At 59.0% G+C, this 19,506-nt stretch overlaps 5 protein-coding genes across 5 annotated transcripts; 2 read left to right on the top strand and 3 right to left on the bottom strand.

Annotated features, from left to right (window-relative positions):
• Nucleotides 1-1,981: 1,981 nt before the first annotated feature.
• JDV02_001101 (uncharacterized protein) lies at nucleotides 1,982-6,616 on the bottom strand. Its single transcript, XM_047981995.1, has 2 exons — nucleotides 2,818-6,616; nucleotides 1,982-2,757 (listed from the first exon to the last, which is right to left on the bottom strand). The coding sequence occupies exons 1-2, from the start codon at nucleotides 6,098-6,100 to the stop codon at nucleotides 2,684-2,686; spliced, it is 3,357 nt and encodes a 1,118-aa protein (XP_047837956.1). The 5' UTR covers nucleotides 6,101-6,616; the 3' UTR covers nucleotides 1,982-2,683.
• A 1,471-nt stretch (nucleotides 6,617-8,087) lies between these two features.
• On the top strand, nucleotides 8,088-10,764 carry dus2 (tRNA-dihydrouridine(20) synthase (NAD(P)(+))). Its single transcript, XM_047981994.1, has 3 exons — nucleotides 8,088-8,770; nucleotides 8,828-9,314; nucleotides 9,372-10,764. Exons 2-3 carry the CDS (start codon nucleotides 9,050-9,052, stop codon nucleotides 10,475-10,477), a joined length of 1,371 nt encoding a protein of 456 aa, XP_047837955.1. The 5' UTR covers nucleotides 8,088-8,770; nucleotides 8,828-9,049; the 3' UTR covers nucleotides 10,478-10,764.
• JDV02_001099 (uncharacterized protein) lies at nucleotides 10,623-11,783 on the bottom strand. Its single transcript, XM_047981993.1, has 3 exons — nucleotides 11,688-11,783; nucleotides 11,531-11,617; nucleotides 10,623-11,468 (listed from the first exon to the last, which is right to left on the bottom strand). Exons 1-3 carry the CDS (start codon nucleotides 11,712-11,714, stop codon nucleotides 10,815-10,817), a joined length of 768 nt encoding a protein of 255 aa, XP_047837954.1. The 5' UTR covers nucleotides 11,715-11,783; the 3' UTR covers nucleotides 10,623-10,814.
• Nucleotides 11,784-12,693: 910 nt separating this feature from the next.
• OCT1 (Mitochondrial intermediate peptidase) lies at nucleotides 12,694-15,621 on the top strand. Its single transcript, XM_047981992.1, has one exon. It carries the CDS (start codon nucleotides 12,933-12,935, stop codon nucleotides 15,315-15,317), a length of 2,385 nt encoding a protein of 794 aa, XP_047837953.1. The 5' UTR covers nucleotides 12,694-12,932; the 3' UTR covers nucleotides 15,318-15,621.
• JDV02_001097 (uncharacterized protein) lies at nucleotides 15,394-18,769 on the bottom strand. Its single transcript, XM_047981991.1, has 2 exons — nucleotides 17,290-18,769; nucleotides 15,394-17,232 (listed from the first exon to the last, which is right to left on the bottom strand). The coding sequence occupies exons 1-2, from the start codon at nucleotides 17,857-17,859 to the stop codon at nucleotides 15,748-15,750; spliced, it is 2,055 nt and encodes a 684-aa protein (XP_047837952.1). The 5' UTR covers nucleotides 17,860-18,769; the 3' UTR covers nucleotides 15,394-15,747.
• Nucleotides 18,770-19,506: the final 737 nt, after the last annotated feature.

The raw sequence follows: 19,506 nt of genomic DNA, 5'->3' as shown, positions 1-19,506 counted from the left end.
AGACCCCCTTCGGAGGCGTTGACCCATACATCGATCTCTCTGATCTTCGTCCATCTGCCCGATGAGCCAGCCCGGCGTCCCGCTCCCCGCGATCAACGCTGTCCCCGCGCGAGGGCGCGCCCTCTCTGCTACCACTCATGCAGCCGGTGGCGGCAGTCGGTACCTAAAAGCAGCCCGAGCAGCGACGGCTCAACGGACGCACCTCCATCACATCACCATCATGGGTAAATGGGGGTACCAGAGGAACGCTGGTTGAGAGCGCACGCCCCGGCACATGACGCTGCGTTTGGCTAACCAGTGGCCGCGCGGTTCAGCCTCGATGATACCGTACGGTAGCAAACCCGCTCCAGACCCCCGGCAGACGCCTGCTGTCCGACTCCAAGTCCCCATGCGAATTACGCGTTAACTATGCTGATGACTGTCGGACTGTGGTGTGCCTGGCCTGCCTTGTCCTTTATGCTGTGAGGCCACGGATCATGCTGTCTGTGCTAGGCCCAGGTGGGATAGAAGCGCAAGCACAAGCACCAAAGCCAAGCCGGCAGACGCACGCGCAGCGCACGCACATCGACGACCTCGGGGCAGCACTTACTCGGTGGGATGCCGGGGGGAGCTCATGCGACCAGGCTACGGGTACCCATTGCGGATGACCTTGCGGAGAGCAAGCCATCAATGCGAGAATCCGGCGGGTGCTAGGGGACCGCCCCCTCCCCCCGGCCCTCCTCTCTGGATCTCTTGGGCGACGACACGGAGATGGATAGCAGTGGTGGTGGTGCTGGCTGCTGATGGGAGGTGTGGCCCGTGTGGGTGGGTGAGTGGGTGGTGGCGGCGTCACTTCTTGTACCGGCGACTGGGATTTTGAGATGCGCCCGACAGCAGCGGAGCTCGTGCTTGCCCCATCGTGGATTTTTTAATGCCTCCGCAGGCATGGCAGGCAGACAGGAGGCAGGTGGCAGCCTGGGCACCCACCGCCACCAGCTCCTGCGCGCCCGCCGAGCCCGTGCCACAAGCCCTACCTACTACCTACTAACCCATCTACTCCGTACTTTGTAGCAATGGGTCCCTGGATGATGCCTGGCTGGACTCGAGGTGGAAAGGAAGGCCCGGGGCGGGGCCGCCTAGAGCCGAGCGACCTCCTCTCCCCCGGGCAGCTGGACGATGACGTTGACGGGGGGGAACGCATCAATTGGGGGACCCTCCCCCCCACGGAACTAAGAGTGAGAGAGCTGCTCTCGCCTTTTCGAGGCCCAGACCCTGCGCCCCTCGCCGCCCCGGGAAATGGGCTTGTTGCTCGTCCTGTGTCTTGTTTGAGGAGAGAGGGCTTCGAGGGCTTCGAATTACCCCCTTATTACTTATGGATCCCGTGCGTCGAAGACCACGTCCTGTCTTCGCGGAAAACGGGTATCCAAGGGCTTTGCGAGCACCAGACCCGCTCATAAGGCACTGTTCCCAAGTACAAAAGTACAAGCACTCGTTTCTAGGTGCGAAGAATTTCGTCCGTAATAAATTACGAAGTACAGTACTCTGAGGTAGGTTCCTAATACGACCGACCGCTCTCCTGCATACTACTACCACACAGGAACAGCGCCAATATTTTAACCAAGCGTTACACATGAATGGGAAGTTGTCCTGGCCTTTATTTTCTTCGACTCAGGATTCCACAACAGCCTGCCATGTTCTCACTACGTACGAAGCAGTTATGGCATTGACTACCTCATTAGTGGTATTGCGGCCCTCTCCCGCTCATGTCAGCCTCCATGCCGTCAAAAGGCCGAGCGTCAGCTCGCATTCCCCTGCCCTGCGCAAAAGCCACCGCACACTTTGCGATTTCGCCGTGTGTGCTACGTACTGCACATGCCATGCACACAATCTGGTCTGGAAATGACCATCACAAGCCAAAATCTTGCTCACCACCGGTCCAAGTCTTCGACAAGCCGCTCACCCCTCCTCCTTCCTACCCCCCCCTGACACCGCATGGTCATGTCTTGGACGGCCACGAACCCATGCACGACACCCTGCATCACTTCACGCTGGCCGGCTCGGACTGTATGTAATACGAGGGCGCCCACTAGACGCTTCGTACTCGGTGCAAAGCTGGATCGGCCCCTCGACCCCTCAACAAATTGTAGTACGTAGTCGCAGTAGTAGTAGTACGTCCGTGAGCAAGCAGCCAACAGCATGCGGGAACGGAAGTTCCTTGCGATTCCTTGTGTCAAATCGCAGACGGGCCGCAACCATCCGTCAGGGGCGACGCACGGCAATTGCCGGCTCACACGCGAACGTCAACTGGGGCCATGCATGACACGACAGTCAGTCACTTCTGCCCGCCACGATTGGTTGTCTGTCGCAGCAAGGTCCATTTCAATTATTCAATGCCGCTCCAACGCCTTGCTGGCCAATTCGCCTCTTCGTTGATTGGGTTTCATGGCCCCCATGCTGTCAACACGATCCCAGGCCTTCTCCCTTCGGCCCGCGTGGTCGCGTGCCTTCTCCCAGGCGGGCAACCAGGCACACGCAGATAGGCAGGGGCCGGGCAGGGGCCGGGCAGGGGGTCATCACAGCCCCCCTGCTCCTCCACGGCTCTAACAAAAATCGCCATGCTGCAACCGTCTCCTCCTGCATGTAATCGCGCCCCCAGCCTTCTCTCTGTGACTCCTTTCTCTCCGAGGTATCTCATGTCGTGTGTTCATTTCAGTCGTGACGAGATTCTAGACGACCCTTTCACGGGCGCAGGCAGGCACTCAATCAAGCGGTCTCGGTCTGTTCCATCGTTAGCATCGTAACCAAGTCACTCTCATGCTTGAGCGAGAAACCACTAACCAGTCTCCTTCTCAAACATGAGGGTTATGTCGTCGTGCTCTCCCGGTAGGTCCGGAAGGTCGAGGCAGACAAATGCCATCTCATCAAAGTCGCCGTCTTTGTCGGCCGGCAGTCGAGGCAGCGGAAATTTGGCGTCCACGAACCTGATACCCGACTTGCTTCCCCGGTGGAGGCTCTCGTAGACGTCTGTGCCCTTGAGGACAAAATTCATGCAGTGACCGTGCTGAAAGTCTTCGAAGAATGCAAGCAGCTGTAGTTGCCGGTCTTCCAGCCTCACCACCTGGATCCTGGTATAACCCGCCTCCCATTTCTTGTGGATCGGCACTACCATGCGCCGCCGTGTGATGCCAAACGTCACCGCCAGCGCGTCGAACACGACCTCAAAGCCGGTCAAGGCCGCCTGAAAGTCGTGAAGGTCCTTGAGATGGTTGAATTCGTAGCTTCGGATCGTCTGGTTGGCCTTGAGGAGCTGCAGCGCGTCGGCGATATTTTTCGGGAGCTCCTTCGACACCTGGGCCTCCGCCACGGACATTGTAATATCCTGCTGCGGCTGACGCAGAATTCGCAGTACCTTGGCGTTGGACACTTCCAGCCGCATTCTCAGCTCCCCCGGTGCCACGTTGACCCTGTCGGTCACGGTTCCGTTTTGATACTCAAGCACAACCTTGAGCTTGTCAGCCAGTACTGTTGGTGGCTGGTCTCCGCCACTGGGTGTGAACTCGTCGTTGACGACTCTGGCAACTTTCCAGGGCATCCGTGAGAATGGTGAGACACCCAAGGGTTCTCTGATGCTCTGCGAAATGATGAAAGACTTGATTGGGACATCTGCAAAAATCTTCTCGTCGTGATTGAGCGCCGTTCCTGCCAGGAGGGAGTGGAACTTGACACGCTCCTTCTCGTCGCTGAAGGTCATCACCATGCGACCCCTCTGTCTTCCACTTTCGTACTTGACCGAGAGTGCTGGCATATCTCCTTCGGCGCGGAAAAAGCCAAACTGCACGGGAAGAGACGGCGGGAAGCTATGGTGCACTCCATTAACCGTTCTCGTCCTCGGGCCTGTGATGACGGCAATTCGGAAGCCGCAGTGCCAGTTGCGCGGTCCTGCCGGGCCATTCTCCCGATAAATTCTCTCGAACAAGGCAACTTCGCATTGAGGCACCGGCTCCTTAGGAAACGCCCTGGACGCCGGCTCAGCCTCCATGTATTGGAACGAGCGCAGGGTGTTGCGAAAGACGACCAGCTCGTCGCCGCGAGGGTTCATGGTGGCTTGAATCTTGGATCCAAACTCGTACATGGACGAGACGGTCTTGTAGTCCGTTTGCGTCAACTGCACGGCCAGCATGAAACCTCGCGGTAACCTAATGTTGAAGGAGCAGGTATCACTGCGCCAACGTACATCGTCCCATATAGGCCCCGCGTTCTTGTTGTCTTGAACTGCCAGTTGAATGCTGCCGTTTTGGCTAGCAATCATGAAGATGAGACCCTTTTGCTTTTGTGGCCGGACCACGGAGAGTATACAAGGAAGATATATTCTCTGCGCCTCTCGCCCTTGCTCCATGAGGAACACATCGGCCATGACACGTCCGTAGCTGAAGTTATCGGTGGTGTCGCCGATTGGAAATGCATCCATGAGTTCAACCGTAGAAATGGGCTGTTGCATCGCCGTCAAACCTGAGCCCCAGTTGCCCGAGAGCAGGGCCACCATGTCCTGGCTCAAAGGAGGGTAGTCAATCCAGATTGACTTATCAATGGTTTGAGGTAGGAAAGGCTCTTCGGGTGGGAGGATGCCATTTCGCTTCATGGACTGCGATAGCTTCTTCAGTGCGGTGACCAAGCCCTGTATCACCGCCTCAACTCCAGGATCCGCACGTAGCCGCTGTGCGTGAGAAACCTCCGGTATCATCTCCTCACAGGCCCAGTATCCCTTCGCCAGGTTCGTGTAAGCTTGCTGCCGGTCCAGTTCATTCTGCATCTGTGATGACGTTGGACGATCTCGGATCGCGAGCTCCAGGCCCATTCTGCCTTTGAGGAACCACCACAAACCGGCTCGTGCGCAGTCTCTGAGCGAGCTGCTCGACAACGGTTTGGAGGCTTCGGCGTGTAGTCGGAACAACTCAAATAGATGTCTCGTTCGTGCCACAAATGTTGCCAGGGCCTCGTCGCTCCCCACAGCGTCGTTCAACCTTACCGACGCCATCCGAGCCGCCAAGGGAGGGCCAGATGGCGGAGGGCCCTCGCTATACGCCAGGGTACCAGTAGGTGGCGCTGCGATGTTGGTCTGCGACGGGTTTGATGTGGGATATGTACTGGATATGTTTGAACCAATCGAGCCAGCCGGACTATACTCGCCAGGCGCAGGCGCCTGCTTCATGTGCGCTTCGGGAGACGAAGAGTAGCGCCGCACCGACTCGGGTGAGTTTGTGATGGGGCCGGTGGGCGGTCTGTCGCTCTCCTCCCATTTTTGCTGGGATGCCACGCTGGCTGTGCGGGCGGCCTGCGCGAAGACTTTCCCTTCTGCCTCGCGCATCTGCGCTTGGTGGATTTCGATGAATGACCTCCGGTTCTCATCCCGCCTAACTGACGTTCCAAGATACCTCGCGGATGCAGTTCTGCCAGGGACAAGCATTTTGGCGTTATTCTGGGGCTGCCTGGCCGGAGAAGGCGGTTTACCGCCGTCGTTTTCTGGCTCGTAGATGGAGGAGTATCCGGTTTGCGTCCGTGACAGCGGCTTTGGCACGAAGCCATCGCTGAATCCTGCGGAGGGCGGCGCAGCGGTGGGCGGCGGTCGTGTCGAGTTGCCCAGTGGATTGCGATGCGAGGGCGGCAGTGGCGGCTTGGCTCTTCTATTCTTACCTATTTCCATGACAGGTGTCTCGGACTCATCGCCGCCCTCTCCTATGACCTCTGGATAGGTATCGGCGAACCGCACAACCAGGCCCTTTTTGTTTGGCCGCGGGCTCTTTTTTGGTGAACTCGACAAGTCATGCTTCCCTGGCGCCACAGGTCGGTTCGTCTGCGCCTGATGATTTACAGCGAGTGCTTGCGGATACCGCGAAATCGTGGTGTCGAGTTTGGCCAGCTTGGGCAGGGATGTGGGTGGCGGGGGAGGGGGCGCATGCGTAATATCGAGCTTGTCGGCGGAGCTGTGGAGGAAAGCATCGAGAGCGGCCTGTGAAGAGGTGTCGGACGGCTTCTTGTCCTTGCCTCCAAACAACTTGCCCATAAGGCGGCCTCGCCTCGACGACCTTCCCTCATCTCCCGCGTATGGGGGGTCGCTATCCATGTCGACGACCAGGCAGCTGCGTCATGGGCCTTGCTTCAGGTGTGGTGGCCGCCCCGTGCTTGAGGTAGGAGAAGAGAGAGGACCGGAGGAGACGCCGCCGCGCCAGCCAGTCGCTCGGGATTGTATCGCTTTGTGCTTGTCTTGCGGCGCGAATTAGTGGCGGAGGGAGATGGAAAAGGCGGCCCTGCTTTGCGGGAGTCGCAGTTGACGGTCAGGTCGAGACCACAGAGCACAGCCCAGGTACCGGGGAGACAGGCGCGGGCGCTGGAGGCCCTGAGACCAGTTGGCGGGCGGAACGTACAGGTAAAGGCCACAGCAGATAGAGTCGATTCGGCGCGAAGTCGTCGCGGGAAGTTGTGATGGTGAACAATGGTTGGCGACCGAGGGAGCACAGAGAGGAACGCAGGCTGGTCGCCGTCGCCAGGGCAGAGAGCGCCAGGGGGTTTCAGGACCTTGTCGGCTCTGGCGACGCCGCTGACAGTGGAGGATGGGTTGAGAATGGAGGCGGGACGAGCCACGACCACCAGACGAAGCACTGCGGGCAGGTAGGTACCTTACCCGGTACGAGGTAGATATGGATACCGCCCGCCGCAGCTCAGGCGCGGGTCTGGGGTGGAGGTGACCCCTGAGACCCCTCTTTCCTCCATCCCAGCCGCCAGAGGCCACCGCGGGCCAGGGCCATGGACCCCACCACCGACATCGACGTCTAAGGTAAGAACGAAGTACAGTATACCTCGGTACCTTTTGAGCGGCTGCCAGCTTGAGGTGCAGACTGTAGAGGCAGAAGTACCTACGTCTACCAACACGCACTCTCGTAGACGAACCTTGCCATGGGGACTCGTGATACGAACTCATCTACAGAATACTCCATACTAAGGTAGTAGAGGCAGTGCGCAGTTGCGACTTCTACCAGACGATGGGCCCGCATGTCCGGAACCTGTCACTGTGAGATACGGCCGTGGCCTGGACTTCCTTGATGCTTGGGATCCAGCGTGTTGGCTCGCTCTCGTTTACCTTAACCTTAGTCCATCAGGAACCACGAGCCAGTACCCTGGCTTAGAGGTACCTTACTGTACGAGAAAGATTGGCAGGTGTACTGTGCAGGGCTGTTCTGGTACTCCAGTGTTGCGCCTTTCGTACCGTAGGTACTTAGGTACCCCTAAATACCTCAGTGAGGTAGGTACTAAGGCACTTACCTTCAAGCTTCCAGTTGTTTACCTCTCGCAATCCGTAGCATGAGAGGCAGTTGCGTAGATACAGGTACGAGGTACCTACAGAGTAAAGGTTGGTAGGACGAGTCCGTTGTCCAGGGCGATGGAATGCAACCGCCGGTCCGCCCCTGCTGGCGCTCCTGGGACCGTAAACCGGGCGGTCTCGGCGCCGGCGTCTCACCCCCAGTGCTGTCGGTTCGCGACATCGAAAGGGAAGGTATTTGGGTCAGCCCGATGTGAATTCCATGTCGACCTCGGTCCGCGAAATTCTGTCCCGCAGTGCCTGTCGTGTACGAGGGCGGACGGGCCCTCGCTCGAGTGGACCATGCGTGATCTGTGCTCTGGAAATGAAAGTAGGCGTGTGTGTGTACGAGGTACTCGGCGACCTTTGCCATGGAAACGCGCGCACCCTAACATGTAAATACAGTCAGTGTTCGCCGGGCACTGTACTGTACAATGAGATACTCGCTTGCGTAAGGCCAGACTTGGTGGGTGAGGATTGTGGCTTGCCTATTGTCGATTCGTGGCACATCCAATACCGGCATCGAACAAAGGGCTCGCATTGTCTAGACCGCTCGGCTGTTTAGGTCGCACTACGTGAGAAGTACTTCGTACCGAAAATAGGTAGCTGTGTTGACTTCGCATTGCCAGAGTTTCAACGGGTACCCTGCCATACGAGCTTACGAGCATTGCATTCTTGGTACGAAGTACATAAAGTGGAAGACTTGCTCTCCTCTCTATCTGACACCTGCCGTCTCAGTTACCTCAATGCTCTCGGCATGGAAGCGACAAGGACCGAGCAGCGCCATGACCCAAGAGCGCATCAGACGCGGCATACCACGCGACAAGGATTCCAATCACAGCCATGCACTCCCGCGACGCAACCACAACCGCAATTGTTTCAATGTTTCTTACTTCTTTAGATGCCATGCCTGCACAATCGGACTGGCGGGAGCACTGAACCCACTGGCCGCCCTTTCCTTCATTTGGGTACTGCCATTGTAGCGATATGCTAGTGGATCCTGGGCGCCCCTTACCTTATTCCACTACCCGTGGGCTGCGGGCCACATCACAGCCTCGCTCCACCAGAAGCTCCAACTGAGCCCCTCGATTTTCCCGGCCACCTCATCAGCGCTTTCGCTGATCTGCGCAGGGCGGGATGGCAGGGAAATGATCCCGTGGCGATGCAGAAACTCTCCCTGGACGACTGACGGCTCACCCGCCCTCATACCGCGTAGACTTGACCCTTTCGTCGTGATCTCCGTCCGGCCTCGCCTTGCTCAGCGAGGATAGTCACCCTGTGCGCGTGACGCCGAAACACCTTTGATGACGACCAGCGCTGAATGACGTCAGTCTGTCGGGGAATGGCCATGTCTCCTAAGATGCACAATGTGGGCGTCCATTGAAACCGATGCGGCTTTGTACGAAGTACGGACAACGTGCGATGGTCGCGTCGACTGTCAGATGCAACACTTCCATTTAGGCTCCAAAGCGTGTGCTAACGACGCCCAGCCAGAAAAGGTAGTTTGGAGGTAATGCTTCAAGGTGCTGCTCCCTGTGGCCAACAGCAACCATGGAATGTCTCCTGCTGGCGTTGCACGGGAGCTCAGGCTTCGAGGACCAAGAGCGAGCCCCACAGCGCCGAGCGCCGTCGTCCGCAAGCACTTGGGCACTGGAGCCCCACTTTGCGTGCCAAAATTTTTATCGATAGACAGTGATTAGATAACGGGGCAACCTCATGAGGCGGCCGAATTGCTTTGGTGACTGGTTTGCGACCTTTACATGCCTCTTCCACAAGCCTTATCCTCGTCATGCAAAGTCTGCCCACAGCGGCATGCTCTCTACTTTACTGAGAAAAGCCATGGATGCTGAAATCAAGCGAGTTCCCATACCCCGCCGGGGCGTCGACTATCGAGGCAAGGTTGTCCTTGCGCCGATGGTGAGATCCGGAGAACTACCATCCCGCTTGCTGGCTCTTCACTATGGCGCTGATCTTGTCTGGGGTAAGAATACATTTTAGTCTGCTCGTTCGCGCATATGCACTAATCGATTCATCTCAGGGCCAGAGACGGTCGACCGTGCCATGATCGGGACGACAAGGCGTTTCAATGAAGACTCTAAGACGGTCGACTGGTATCGCGTCGCGTCGCACGGTCAGAAAGCGCCCCCGGTCGACGCAAAAGAGAGCATCATCTACCGGATACACCCTGCGAGAGAGGCGGGACGGCTCATATTCCAAATCGGTACTGCCGACCCAGAGCGAGCCGTGCAAGCCGCTCGCCTCGTGGCAGGAGACGTCGCCGGGATTGATGTCAACGCTGGCTGCCCGAAGCCGTTCAGTACTAGTGGCGGCATGGGCGCTGCGCTTTTGCGGACACCAGATAAACTTTGCGCCATCCTAGAGGCTCTGGTAAAGAATATCACGCCCGAGTTCGAGATCGGAATCAGCGTCAAGATCCGAATTCTGGAGACAGCCGCGGAGACGGAAGCTTTGGTCCGCAGGCTGTGTGCCACGGGTATCACTGCCCTCACAGTGCACTGCCGGACAACGCCCATGCGACCACGAGAGCGAGCCATTCGCGGACAACTGCGGATGGTCGCCGAGGTCTGCCATGAACACGGCGTCGCATGTCTCATGAACGGCGACGTGGAGACCAGGGATCAAGGTGTCAGGCTGGCCGAAGAGTTTGGTGCCGACGGTGCCATGATCGCTACTGCGGCTGAAAAAAATCCCAGCTGCTTCAGGAGCGAAGCGGACGGTGGCGTCCTGCCCTGGCAGCCTGTGGTTGAGCAATACCTCAAGACGTGCATGGACCTGGACAACCGCTTCGGAAACACCAAGTACTTGCTGGTACAGATGGTTCCCGGCAGGGAGCGGTTTCACCAGCTCGTTAGCCAAGGCAAAAGCTACACGGATATATGCTCAAGCCTGGGGTTGGAACACCTACTCGAGCAAGCCAAGGAGGCGGACACAAAGCGAGGTTTGGATCGCCCCAAAGAAAAGACATCCAAGAGCAAGAAGAAAAAGAACAACCCTAGCGCTCTTGCTGCTGGTGGTCAGATGGGCCAGGTACGGGAAATTTCGCAGCATCGCAAGACGCTGTCTGAGCGAGGAGCCACTGTGCAGTCAGCACTGGAGCCTGAGCCGACTTCGGTGGCGGCCTGATTGTAAACGTCGACGTTGATGGCTTGTGGATACGAATGTGGTCCGGCAGTTGCGTAAAGGGAGTTGGCAAGATGGGGAAGCATGCAAGGCGAGCGTTGGAATTCAAAACTACAGCATGACGTGTACGAAGGGGTGGATGCATTGACGAGCGTTGCGCTTCAGGTTGGCATTGATGCAGAAGGGCATCGCGGATATATATCAAGGCGTAAGTTAGATCGGCCATCGGATACCTGGTCTGGCAGGCGTACTGCTCTGCACCATAACACAAGAAAATATTGTTCCACGACGTCTATGTAGTTGTACAAACGCTTTTTTTTGGACCCTTTTGGCCAGCACTCTATTTGCCCTGCTTGACCCAGCCCTCGACGGCCTCTCGGGCGTCGGTTACCTTCTCGTCGACGTATCGTATACCCACCTCCTTGTGAACCTTGGCGAAGCTGACGCCCTTTTGAATGCCGTCACGCAACTTAATGTGCGACTCGGCGACGGCAGGGAAGCGCTGCTCGTACTTCCAGGCCAAGTCGGACATGTTTCTCATGGTGACGGGCAGGACGGTCCACCCAGCGCCGATGCCGAGGGCTAGGGGCATGGTGGCGCGCAGCAGGATGTTGCGATTGCGCGTGATGATGCTACCGGCCATGGCGGCGACGAGCACGTAGATGGCGCCGGGCATGAGCTTCTCGCCGCTCTCGCGGGGCGGGGCCAGCGCGGCGATGGAGCTTGTGAAGGACTGCTCCAGGTGGAAGGCCGAGTCCATCGTCTCGTTGATCTTGTCCTCGGTGGCAACGGCGCACTTGTACAGGAAGAGACGGGCACGCCCGACTTGGACGGCGAGGCGGTCTGTGGGCGACGGGCCGCGGTGCTTGGGGGCCGACGGCCCGCTGTCGTCGGCAGGAGCGGCAAGTTGCAGCGAGGGAAGCAGGGACTTTGAGGGCGTCGCGGGTGCGGGCTCGGCGGGAGGGACGTCGACGTCATCGTAGATGGGTCTCCTCTACTAAAGATTAGAACTGATTGTGCGGCGCAAGCGTTTCGAACGGCAACAGGAGAGCGCACCTTGTCGGCGGGAGCCTCCGCGAGGACTGTGGCGGGCACAAGAGCCATTCCACCGAGGGCGAGGGTCGCCAACGGCGCCAGGGAGCGCTTGGGGGGTCCAATTAGCTTCACCACGAGACAGGAATTCGGCAGGGCGCGGACGAGGAAGGCGGCGTACCCGTTGCAGCAGCACTCTTGCAGCCATTGTGCGCTCAATTGGCGAGTCGTCGTAGGCGCGGAAATGGAGGTTGTCGTCGGGACCCGGCAGCTCAAACTCGCGCGGCCAGCCACAGGCCCGGTTCCTGATTGCTCCGAGGGACGGGACGGGGCGGGCACGTGACTGCCCGGATAGATGGATGGATGGATGGATGGATTCCTGGGGCGGAGGCGACGTCACCGAGCGTCGAGGAGTCGGGTACTAGCACGTAGCGCAGGCGGCCTCTAATAGAGCAAATTCCAGCACCTTAGCAGGTTGTACCCCGTACGAACAGGCTGCTTCCGCGTGCTCCTGTAAAAAGCAGTCCAGTGGGCTGCCTATGCTGCCTTCGACCGTGTTCGGAGAAGATGAGTCTGGCTGGCCTGCGTCCTACTACTTCGCAGGTATTCACTGCCCAATTCGTACAGCTGTGCTGTTGGCCGCGTCAGGTCAGACAAATCCGGCCCGCAGGATGCCAGAGACAAACAGACTTTGTTGCACCACGCCGGCTGCAGCGTCACCGGGAGGGACATGCAGAAATGTACATATGTACATCAGCAGGTGCAGAGACAGGCAGCCCACGCTGCAGGCGCCCCCGCCATTGACTGCTGAGCGACATTTTTGCGCACGAGCGAGTAGCTAGTAGCCCGGTCCCGGCCTGTGAGAAAAAGGGATCGGCGGCGGCGGGCGCAGAAGCAAACTCGTGTGCGCAGCATCACTGAGTGATGAGAGATTTCACAAGCCGCGCCTCGTGCCTGCTAGAGCGACAGGCCGAACGGCGGGCGGGGGATCCCGTCTGTCGTCTGGCCTGCCGTCATGGCTCGGCGCAAAGACCGCGCTGGGTGGCAGGTGCAGGTGAGGTAGTGGAGCCCTGGAACCCCAACGCCGCCCCGATTGCCCTGTTGAGCCCATGGCCGAAGGCGCTGGCAGGGGCTTCAGTGGGCAGGAGGCATTGGACGCCGCAAAACTCCGGCTCTGCGATCCCCATCGACCGAACCGTCGTCCTGCTAGTTCGTACAGCACTTATTATGCGACCCGGCTTATAACCCCCCCGGAGTCCTCTTCACCCCCCCGTACGTCACTGGCAGACCGCAGCCTCCTCCGTTCCTCAAAACTCTTCCTCCTGCCGTCTGCTGCGTCGCCGCGAGACTCGACACTTCTGCTTCAGCCCGCTTGCCTCCGGCCTCCCCCTTGTCACATGTCCGTGGCCACGCCGGCGCCCCAGCGATGCTCAGTTCCGGCGCTCGACGCATCTGGGTCTGTACCAGATGCGTCCGTCGCGTGACCAAGCCGGCTCGTCAACAACGACGATGCGAGTCCACGGTCGCCAGCGCCGCGGCCGCGGAGCATGCGAGAGCATCCTCGCCGCTCGTCGACAGCGGCGCCAGCACCCGTCATGACGATACCGTGCTCCGCGAGCTCTTCGACGCCCCCTCTACGCGCACCTTTGCAGGCTTCAGTCTGAAGAAGAGCCAGGGTCTCTTCAAGAACCGATACCTAACCAGCCCCGATGGCTTCCTCCTCTTTGCGCAGCGCAATCTGGACAAGGCTACAAAGATCGTTCACCGCGTCCTCGGCGCGTCTACCACCCACGAATACCAAGCCATCGTTAGGGACCTGGACCGCCTCAGCGACCTGCTATGCCGCGTGCTGGACCTTTCCGACTTTGTGCGAATGACGCACCCCGACTCGCGCTTCCAGCAGGCCGCTGCGGGCGCTTGGTCCATGGTATATCAATACATGAACCAGCTCAATACCATGACTGGGCTCAATGACCAACTTGGTGAGGCTTTATCTCGCCCAGACGTTACATCGGCGTGGTCCGAAGAGGAAAAGACGGTCGCCGAGCTGCTGAAGCTTGACTTCATGAAGTCGGCTGTCAATCTGCCAAAGAAGGCGCGCGACCGCTTCGTCGACCTCTCCTCGCGCATCAGTGACGTCGGGTCTGCCTTTATCCAGAACATGGAGCCGGAGAAGAAGCAGGTGACGCTTCCCTCACACCGTTTCTACGGCCTCTATCCGGGACTGGCGGCAACCCTCAAGGTCCGCTCTCAAATCTCCATCGCTACGACCGGCTCAGAGGCCGCCGCCGCACTCCAGAGCGTGTATGATGAAGAAACCCGCAAAGACATTTACATGGCTCAACGCAAGGCCTCCCCCGAGACCATCACAAACCTGGAGACAATGCTGAAACTGCGCGCTGAACTCGCTAGCCTTGCTGGATTCGACAGCCATGGCCATATGGCGCTTAAGGACCGTATGATGGCCAAATCACCGGCATCGGTGATGCAGTTCTTGTTGGCGCTGAGGAATCACAACGCTCCGATGATTCAGCAAGAGCTTCTTGAGCTTACAGACAAGAAGCGTGAGAGGTTGGCTATGCCCGAGGCCGAGCTGCAACCGTGGGACAGGGACTTCTACATGGAAAAGTTCAGAGCCGAGATGCGCTCCAGGGTCCGCCACGAGGACCAGCTCACGGCCTTCTTTTCCGTCGGAACCGTTATGCAGGGTCTGTCCCGCCTATTTGACCGCCTTTATGGCGTTAGATTCGTGCCGAGGGAAACGCTACCGGGGGAAACGTGGCACCAAGATGTCAAGCGCCTCGACGTCGTGTCGGACGACGGAGAGCAGCTTGCCGTCCTGTACTGCGATCTTTTCTACCGGCCTCAAAAGTCGCCTAACCCGGCTCACTTCACGGTGAGGTGCTCGCGGGAGATCCTCCCCGGCGAGGTCGAAGAGGCCACCGGCGACATGATGTCGGGCACGCCCGCTTTCGAATCGGCGGAGCAGGCAGCCAACGATGGCATGGAGACGTCGTCGCGCAACGGGCAGCTTAAGCAGCTCCCGACCATTGCGCTGGTGTGCGACTTCCCCAAGAACGACAATGCGCGCGAGCCCGCGTTTCTCTCGTACTACTCGGTCGAGACCCTCTTCCACGAGATGGGCCACGCCATCCACTCCATCCTCGCGCGGACCAGCTTCCAGAACGTGTCGGGCACCCGCTGCGCGACCGACTTCGCCGAGCTGCCCTCGACGCTCATGGAGCACTTCGCCGCCGACCCCACGGTCCTCTCCCTCTTCGCCCGCCACTGGAAGACGGACCGCCCGCTACCGTTCGACCTGGTCCGCGAGCGCATCAAGGTCTCCAAGCGTTTCGAGGGCATCGACACGGAGCACCAGATCCTCCTCGCCATGATCGACCAGGCGTATCACGCGCCGGACGTAGCCAGCCCGGACTTCGACTCGACCCGTGTCTTCCATGACATCCACCGTCGCTACGCCCACGGCCCGCGTGACCCCCCGGAGACGTGCTGGCAAGGCTTCTTCGGCCACCTCCACAGCTACGGCAGCACCTACTACAGCTACCTCTTCGACCGCGTCCTCGCCGAGCGCGTCTGGCGCGTCGTCTTCGGCGCCGGCCACGGCGGCGCCGCCATCAGCCGTGACAACGGTGAGCGCCTCAAGAAGAACCTGCTCAAGTGGGGTGGCGGGCGCGATCCCTGGCGCTGCCTCTCCGACACGCTCCGAGATGACAGGCTTGCGCCTGGCGACGAGGAGTCTATGGCGCTGGTGGGTAGCTGGGGCATCAAAGACGACAAGCTCCGCACATGATGGCCCCGGCCCCCACGACAAAAGGCGGGCGTGCTACATACTAGTATTGTTTAACACCAACATGTATACATAGAGAGACATGTAGAGTCTGGAACCACTTCGTGTGCTCCTCGATGCTCAGCGTTGGATCAAGACATCATGCAGCCGGAAATAGAGCGATTCAACAATGCACGGCACTCACTGCCCCTCAGTCCGCGCACCATGTTCAGCCTCACTCGGCGTCTGCCTTCCCGTCCTTCACGACGCGTGATGATGTGTAGTCTTGTCCCTGAATATTACAACTATAATCGATATCAACCCTGCGCTAAAACGCCGCCATTCAAGCGTCTTCCTAAATTTATAACCACACATGCAAGGGGGTATACGAATGCTGCGTCTGGTGTGTAAAACATCGCTTCTCGGGACCATCATTACTCCATACGCATTCTCATCAGATGGCCTGTGGCGGTATCTGGTTGAGCGTCGTCGTCGGGGTCGTTGCCAACGTCAGTCGTGAGAGGGACAAAGCCCGTGCAGCTGTCTTCAAACCTGGATCTTGCTCGTCCTCGAATGCGTCGTAGTCTCTTCTTTCTTCATTGGGTGTTGAGAAAGATTCCGTATATTCGTCGTCATCGCGGATGCCAGCGCCGAAGCCTGAGTCCCCTAGTTGTACTCTGTCGCCTCCGTACTCGTCCTCGTCGTCGTCGTCGTGCTCAAATACTGACGTCTCGCCCAGAGATTGGTCTGCCGACGGCGCGTCGCTTTGTGAGCCGCGAGCATCACGCTGCATCCTAATCAGAATATTGAGCTGGTGGCCGAGCTTCTTCACCTGCAGCTCCAGAGCTTCTCGTGCAGATCTCTCCGTCTCCAAAAGAGCCATCACCGTCATATAATGGTCTATACCGATGCTGTTGGCGGTCTCCCTTGCCATGGATGGCATGCTGGCTGTACCTCTAATAGTCGACGTGGACGTTGGCCTATGATTGTTCGGCAGGGGTGCGACAAGGGTAGCGGCCGGTACCGCCTCGAACGAGGAGTGGCCATCGCCGAATGTCATTTTCGAGGCATCGGAATGACGTGTAGAGGGGCGAGTAAGGCTTTTGCGCTCATGGTCATGAACGACGGTATGCCCCGTGTAAGACAAAGATGCCGCAGAATCCTCTCTAGGGGTGCTGCGAGACGTGTCGGCGTGACTGTGATATCCAAAATTCGCCTTTCCCAAATGTGCTACCGCTTGTTCCAGGTGGCTCAGCTGAGCCTCAAGATTACCCATCTTTGAACTTAAGCTTGCCACGTCTGTGATCTTGAGTCCAGCAACTTCCTTCATCGCGTTGATATCGCCAAACGTGAATGGTTGAATTGGCGTCCGAGGCTGCTCGTCGACAATCGTGTCCGGCTCATCGCCTGTGAATACGCCAAGATCTTCGGAGTCGGCAGCACTTGTCAAAGACCTTGGAGACCGCATTGGTGGATCGTAACTTTCCCTCCAGTGCCTGATCTCGTCGCTGCGTCGCCTGACATGACTGAAGGCGGGGTGGTCGGGCCCGGGAAATGCGGATAAGCTCCTTGAACGTCGCCTCAACCCACGTCCATCGCTCGTAATGGCACGGCCAATCTCGTTTGGATCATCACTTAAGTCTGCCAGACGCGCGGCTCGGTCTTGGGAGCTCGCTGGGCGAGGAGAGAGGCCGGTAAACTTTCTTCCCTCAGTCCAACGTGGGCCAGCTGGCCTTGTTGGGGTCGCGCTCACAACTCCGAGTGCGTTCGCCGCCAATTTCGAGCTCGTGTTGAGAGAGTTGCGCGCACTTCGGATAGCTATGACATCGTCGGGGCCTATTGAATGAGACCGCAGAGCCCGATCATATTCGGTGATGGGGAGAGAAGCAGACCGTTTTGGCTGTACTTGCTTGATAGGGCGATTCCCGCCACCGAGATCCTGTGCTGTGTGTGAGCCTGGCTGTATAGGCCTCGGCGTTGAGTTGACGCGACTTACACTCTGGTGGTGCTGGTGCGATGACTTCGTAGTAGCGTGTGAGGCAGATGTAGCCCCTATGTCGGCGTCACCATTCCTTCTCTTCTTTCGCCCGAAAATCTTGCTCAACGCAGATCTGAACGTAGATCTCTTCCGCGGGGGAGAACCCCTTGAGGAACTCGAGTAGATGGTCGTGGTCATGTTGCTAGATCCTCGCGCTGACTGCGTCGCTATGCCGCCGGAAACCCGGTACGTAGAAGTAGATGGGGCGTTGGGGGCGCCTACGAGGCGAATATCGTTGTCGTGGGAGCTCGGCTCCTCGTGTTCGGCATGCCGAAGACTCATGGGGCTATCGTGCCGTTGTGGGCCGTCGTTCGCCGGCCCTTTAGAGACCGCAAAGATGTCAACACTTTTAGTGTTGGGGGCCATGGGGACAGCCGTCAAGGCCCCAGACTGTGCAGCGTCCCGCCTCATGGGGAACTCGTCGTCGTCATGATCCGGCACACGAATTGGGGCGGAGATGTGCCCGCGGATGGACTTGTGACCGGCACGAGGCCTCGGCCCGGCGACGGTAGCCGCTTTCCACGGCATCCCTGGCGAGGCAGCAGTGAGATCTACTTACGTCGTGAAGGGCGGACGGGGATGTCGACACGTCGTAAGGAGCGCGGCAGCGCGTATTTGGATCTTGCGATTGCGGAATGTCGGACTGCGGCGTTGCAGCCGGTGCTACTCTGAGAGAAAACAGACACAGGGGTCAGGAGAAAAGCAAGAGGATCGAATCGGCCTCAGAGCGTGGACATGTCGGTCAAGGTGACGCGCGAGTCACGGCGGAAGCAGCAGCCGGTGGTCGAGGGCAGGAGCGACGGGCGAAGAAAAGGAATAAGGTGCGAGGTATGAAACAGCGGCAAGTGCCTCCGCCTCGCTTCGGCCTTGGAAGTACGGAAGGTACGTACGTACGTCCAAGGCGGGCGCGAGGCTCCGAGAACGAGAGAGAATGGAAAGAATGGGCGCACTCTGTCAACAGCTCGTCATGCGTCTGTGCTGACCCTTTGTCTGCAGTATCCAAGGCTTCCCGGCTGGATTGTCAGTCATGCCGCAGCGTGTAAGTCGAGCCCCACCAGAGAGTGACGGCGGGCAGGCAGTTTGGCTGACACGGGGATTGTCATGGGACGCAGCAGGACCCAAGAAAACACCGCCCCTGGAGAGAAGGGAATCCGGCGGGCGCGGGCGACTGGGTTGGGGCACATCATACATATACCAGTACCTTGCTTGTGTGTGCCCACGCCTGGCCATCCGGCCCCAGCCCAGCCCAACCTGGGAGGGTGATGGACGGTCCGACAAATCTGACAGCGCATCCGCCGCACACCACCGGCCGGCACACACACCGCGGCGGAGCGGGCGGACGAACCAGGCGGATAGGAAAGGTGAAGGGGTTGAAACATGGCTGCGCTCCTGGGCAGTGGTGCCTGCATTGGATGAATGTGGCATGGTTGGACTGCCGTGGGCGCATACGAAGCACGCATGTACTTGGTGTGTGTACGAAGTACGGAGGACGGCATGGGGCCCCGATATGCGGGCCGTGGAAGGGCTCCATTGCTTCCAAGGTCCAGGCGATTTCAGGAGGGTGCATGATGCGCAAGTGCACCCTCGTTCCTCATGCCCCGGCCTGGCCTGGTCCGTGTGGACATCCGCTGGCCCACCGCGAAGCGACGTCCGACGAGGACCAGCAACAGGCCCCCTCTCCACCAATCCATACCATGGCTCCTTGGGACGAGACGACTGCTGCGCTGCAGGTTTCTCCGATGACTAACAATAGTAGGTGGATGCGGGGAAGAGGTTCTGTTGAGCAGGTTGGATGGCTGCGGTCAGTTGAGGGCCATCTGTGTGGCTCTCCGTCGTTGCTCGGCCTGCAGCAGCGGCGACGCAGGCAGGATAAGCGCAGGCAATGGCGCCGACCCACCGTCGTGATGCTACGTGCCTTGCATCCAACGTCCATGGGCACGGCCTCTCCGGTGGCTGTCCAGGTGCTGTCCAGGTGCTGTGCTGTGCTGTGCTGTGCCTCTGCAGCCAAGCTAAGCCTCTAGTCACGAAGCTTTCGGATGTCCTGCCTGGGCATGCTCGCCAATCTGCGGGACGGATGGCAATGAGCCGAAGCCTGGCATCCTGGCGTGGCGCCAACATCCCAGCATTTGCGTGTCCAACTATGCCCCCCCCCCCCCCCCCGAGCCTGAGGTGAAG

The sequence above is a fragment of the Purpureocillium takamizusanense genome, chromosome 1, assembly GCF_022605165.1.
Source record: "Purpureocillium takamizusanense chromosome 1, complete sequence".
NCBI classification, from domain to species: domain Eukaryota; kingdom Fungi; phylum Ascomycota; class Sordariomycetes; order Hypocreales; family Ophiocordycipitaceae; genus Purpureocillium; species Purpureocillium takamizusanense.
The sequence above is the reverse complement of the archived record's forward strand: the minus strand, read 5'-3'. Positions and strand labels throughout refer to the sequence as shown.